The following is a 5,199-nucleotide window of genomic DNA, read 5'->3' as shown; positions in this document are numbered from 1 at the left end:
CAGATGAATATGTTTGTCGCGGAACAGAGCGACATGAGTAATGCAGTCGTGACTTGTAAAGGTTTTTAAGAGCTGTGTATGTATGGGTTTCATAAGAGATCTTCATAGGCACGTGGAGGATCAAATCCCTTTGAGTATGTGTTTTCAGCGTTTTTGAAAAGGCTTGTGGAAAATGCAGATAAAATTCACAGATGGACTGGGCATGCTGGTTCAAACTCCCTGTGACGTCAAATGCAATTTCTGCTACAGGTGAGATAAGAAACGGCATATATCTTCCCCTCTGTGCTACAGAAATTAATTAATTTCTGCGCAGGATCTGATCAAAGACGTCCCAATAAGACATTTGTTAAAAAACTGACTTTAATAAAATAATTGCTTTTATTTTCGTCATATAGCAAAACTAGTAATCAACATGCTGTTATTTACACATTGCACACACACTTGTTTTATTTGACACTGTACAACTTACAATCTGGAAGTTGACAACAACAAATTCCTTTCACAAGACAATTCACTGATGAAAACACTTGCTATAGTAATTAGAGTTGTCTTTGTTTTGTTTTTTTTTAATCTTTTTTTTTAAATAATCACAGTTTGATCAAGGAAATTTTCCTCAAATTTGGCAGATTTTTTTTGTGTTTTTTTTTTTAAAGATGCAAATACAGATAGACGTGCAAACTGTTCACCCTCAGCGTTTTCCTCACAAACTTCAGACATTTGAAAACTTATTTTTAAGAACAAACATTACTATACAGCGTTCTATTGGCTCTCGAGACAAAAATCCTGTACTCGGTTGTTAAACATTAGAGTTAACCCACAGTAACGGGCATTTTTCAAATTTCTTCGAAATTTTGGCAAGGTGTGAAGTTAACACATTAATTCACATGTGTACAGGTATTCCACCAAGTAGATTGACAGGGCACCGACTTAGCAAAGATATCCACCGTTTTGCATTTCTGTGAATAAAATGGAAGATTTAGTTTCAAGCATTGTTTACAGCGTGCGTGACTGAATCAATTTTTTTTAAGTGGTGCAAGACCTGCATGCACATGGATGAGCTAAAACAGTGATCAGTATTAAGGCAATAGGAACATTGATCAAAACAATCCAACAGACCCTCAGGAAAAGCCTGTAATAATTTAACAGTTACTTGTAAGTGTAACTTGTGCCATAGCAATTATTACTGTGCCCTGCAGTGTCAAGAATTCAACCCCAAGCCTTGCTTTTCAATTAATCAAGTGTTTCCTAAAGAAAATAAATCTTTGTATAAACATGGGACTCTTGCAATTGGCACCAAAAATGTTTTCTTTTCGCCATTTTGTTTTCTTTTATATATATTTATATATCTTTTTTCACATGCAAGAGGATCAAAAACATACCTGAATGAAACCTTACAAATTCACCTGTGTATTCTCTCACCAAATTAAAATGTAAACTGCGAGAGAAACAAAATGAGTGCACGCAGAGAGGTTCTGATGTAGCAGCACCTTCTCTTCCGTTCCTGATTTGGAATGTATCAAAACACAAGAGTGGAGAAGAAACACCTAACTGTCTGCTTACAGCCCTGTCACTCAAACCCCCTGTCAGCTTTTTCTCCTTACTCTTTCATCGCTTGATTCATCGCTTGAGAAAATCCTGAACTCTCCAACTGTCTAAAATAACCTACGGTTGTAATAAATCTTCTCAATGAAGTTCTCCAGTTCTTCGTCACTTTCCTGTGGAGACTCCGGCTCATCGTACACATAGTCTGGTGGATAAATGTAAGAAGGTGCTCTCCCACTCGGAGGAGAGCGTGGTTTTGGCATGGGGAGAGCCTGGTAAGTTCGGGGATGAGGGAGAATGTAATTAGATATGACAGTGTCAGGTTGTGGGTAGGGGCTCTGGGGGCGCTGAGGGGCTTGCGCCCACTTCCAGTCCCTCGTCTTGGGCCTGTCTCTGTACCTGCGGTTTGGAGGCTTCAGACCGTACCCCATGGAGCCCCCAAAGTTGTAATCAAATGACAGAGCAGGATTTGTATAGAACCGAGGTTTAGGAGCCGGGAAGTAGACTGGGTAGTAGGCTCGATATGGCTTCTGATAATAGGGGAACGAGGGATAGGCCAGAAACTGCTTCTGCGGCTTAAACCAGTAGTCCTGTTTGTTGAACTTGCTTTTGTTTTTCTCCTTGTACCATTTCTTATATGGATCGACTGTGTAAGAGGATTTCTTAGGTGACTTGGGATACTGATATGCCTGAGGCCTTGGCTTGGCTTTGAGGGGAACTAGAGGACGGAAACGAGGGGTGTTGTTCGGGGGTAAATCCTTCCTTTTTTTCTTCTTCTCCTGAACATCACTGATTATTTCAACCACATCATCAGCAGGCAAGTGCAGCTTGCTGGAGATCTCGATCAGCTTATCGATGGTTTGGGGATCCATCTCATCATCATCATCACTGTCCTCTACCTCATTCGAGCGTTTATCCTCTGCTACGTTGTTCAGAAGAGCCACCTCATTCATGTCTCTCATGTAGGAGGAGGATTTCTGCTTTCTGCCCATGTACTCCAGAAGCATATCAGAGGCGATGTCTGCCAGTCTCTGCTCCTCCTCACGAGCCTCCTGTGCTTCTGCCTCCTGCCGCCTTACCTCCTCCTGCTCTGCCCTTGCCCGTGCCTCTTCCTCCTTGCGGGTCAGAATCTCTTCCTCCTCCTCTTCTACAAAGTCAAAATCATCCATAAAGTTTCTTTCAAGCTGCGATGGGCTTTTTGTTCGCTCCTCCTGCCACTTCAGCTTCTTAGTGGCCTGGGCCAGCTGCTGGTTATAGGCTTTGTAGCCTTTCAAAGGTGGGAGGATCTCATTGTCTTGCAGTCCTAGGTCAATATTTTGGAAATAACCCCTGGCTTTGCGTTGGAGGGAGGAGGCTACGTCAGACTGACTCTGCAGTTCTCCATCCACTGCTTTAACCGTATTCACACTGTTCTCACTCTCACTTCCATCTTCTGGCTTTTCTTGTCCCCCATTTTCCTCACCTTGATGAACTGACTCTGATGATTTTTCCATGTCCTGCTCCATCACTGCCTGATTCCTTGTCGCCTCTATCAGGAGTGCTTCTTCAGAATTCCCCTGGGCCATCTTCTCTCTAACTGGGTGGTCAAGCGCCTCAAGTAGAACTGAGGCTAGAGCACTGGCAGAGTCCATATTTGAAACAAGTTCCTGTCCCAGGGGTTTCTGGAGCAGGCTGTCCACTTTCCTGTGTGTCCAAGCATCTCCTTCTGTTGCCCCCGGGTCCTCTTTTGCCAAGTGGAGAGCCTCATCGATGCTGCTGATTGAAGATCTCTGCTGAAGTGCAGGAGCAGCCAGGGCCGGCAAGGGGGTGAGGCTGAGGAGGACTAACAGGAGAGCTGAGGTGCTGGAGGGGTAGCAACAGCAGAACATGACCATGCAGAGAGGACAGGATGGGGGAGAGGGGAGCACCTTATAGGGACAAAAGGAAAAAATGGTGATTAATCTTTTTATTTATTGATTTATTTATTTATTTTACATGAAAAGTGTATTTACATACATATATGTTAACATTTAAACTCTATAGAAGCACAACGTGAGTGCGGTGAAATCTGTTTAGCTTAATTGGCATGATTAAATATTGAAACGTGCGCTGGCTTGTATGTGTAACTGTATGTGGGATACACACTATCACTTTTTTTCCACAATAAATTACTTGTTTCGCTTTAATTAAAGTGAGTCCATGCAAAGACTCTGTATAAAAGCACGATCGAGCCAATTCCCCGGGTGCCTCTTCAATGATCACTTATTGAGTCGGATTAGCGAAGCACCAAAACAAGGCGGCATATGGTTAATGACTAAATTAAAACTACACTTTGTCAGTGGAAATTATCTTGCAAAAGCATGCCTAGCATGGCTGAATGAAATCGTATAAATTCACCTGCACTCTCTCTAAGCAGTTTGTGAATGGAAACCCTTTATGACAAAATAATACGAGCAATGTTTATTTAATTTTTATATATGCATTCGTTCACGTAACAACGATACGATCGTTTATTTAACGTCATGTGTGTGCGTTCTCTCCTGTTTCTGCTTAGGAATTTTAATCAATAAACTCAATGCAATCTAATCTTCAAAATCCCCTTTCCCACGCATAATCTCATAATAATGTTTATTTCCTCAGATTTTAAATTGCTTTAACAACAAAAAAAAAGCACAGACATAATATATCAAGTGTGTAATATCGGAAAGACAAAGACACGGGTCTTGTATTCTTGCGGGGAAAAAAGGCGAGAAATTTGTGAATGAAACGCTTGTTGATCGATCGACCAGCATCTCCTTGAATGACTCGCACTGACATTCAACAACACGCGATCTCCAGGTAAATAACATAATCGGAAAACTTATTTCTACTCTTTAAAGACCTCTTTTTGTTTTAATGGGAACTATAAACTCTTTGCCTAGTAAATGTATGAATGGCAGTGCACTTACTCACCTGATTTCCCGAACAAATTAGCTGGAACTCAAAACCTTGTGCTTCTTGGATGACGTTTGGAAACGAGCGCTATCCTTTTCATTTAAAAACTTGAGTTAAAGTAAGTTTGCTTTCCCAAAAGCAGTTATTTGAAACACACTTCGGTCTGTCTTGCACTGTTGAGAGATGAATGCGGAGCGTGATTTTTTTCAGGACCACGGACAGCGCAACTCCCATTTGTATAGACGCGTCTAAACACGTGATCCACGAGTCATCGCGCCGCTCTTGACGTCAGACTCTCCATTGATAAGAATTTCGTGTCTCGTTTGAACTCAGAGGGTACGCTACGGTGCTCTGATGAATGAACAGAGATTGCATGAATGAAACAGTCTCTCCATTAAGAACGAGTGCGGCGGTACACAGTGAAAGCACCACTGCTAAATTAACTCATACAGACACTAAATCTAATTAGGTGGATTGAGCACTGAAGGTTTGCTGTTTTTAACATTGTTGATGAAAGTTTTAATGATAGTTTATTTTCAATACAGATGATGACTTCGGCTTAATTTAAACAAGTCAGAAAGGCTACTCTGTACACCCTTTTGGCCTGTTGATTGTTTGTGGTGTCCTTAATCAGAGCTGGAGAGACCGAACGGCTGCACCCACCGTGACGCAGGCGGTTCAGCTTCACTGCTCTACTTCCGCTCAATTTCCCGAGCTCGTCCAATTTTCCGCTCTTTGTCTCCT

The 5,199-nt window shown here is 42.0% G+C and overlaps 1 protein-coding gene across 1 annotated transcript; it reads right to left on the bottom strand.

Annotated features, from left to right (window-relative positions):
• Positions 1-359: 359 nt before the first annotated feature.
• On the bottom strand, positions 360-4,660 carry si:dkey-175g6.2 (uncharacterized). The gene is made up of 2 exons (XM_056467382.1): positions 4,474-4,660; positions 360-3,449 (listed from the first exon to the last, which is right to left on the bottom strand). The coding sequence occupies exon 2, from the start codon at positions 3,414-3,416 to the stop codon at positions 1,653-1,655; it is 1,764 nt and encodes a 587-aa protein (XP_056323357.1). The 5' UTR covers positions 3,417-3,449; positions 4,474-4,660; the 3' UTR covers positions 360-1,652.
• Between the last annotated feature and the right edge of the window lie 539 nt (positions 4,661-5,199).

The sequence above is a fragment of the Danio aesculapii genome, chromosome 10 (assembly GCF_903798145.1).
Source record: "Danio aesculapii chromosome 10, fDanAes4.1, whole genome shotgun sequence".
In the NCBI taxonomy this organism is placed as follows: Eukaryota; Metazoa; Chordata; class Actinopteri; order Cypriniformes; family Danionidae; genus Danio; species Danio aesculapii.
This window is presented reverse-complemented; position numbering and strand designations above follow the sequence as displayed.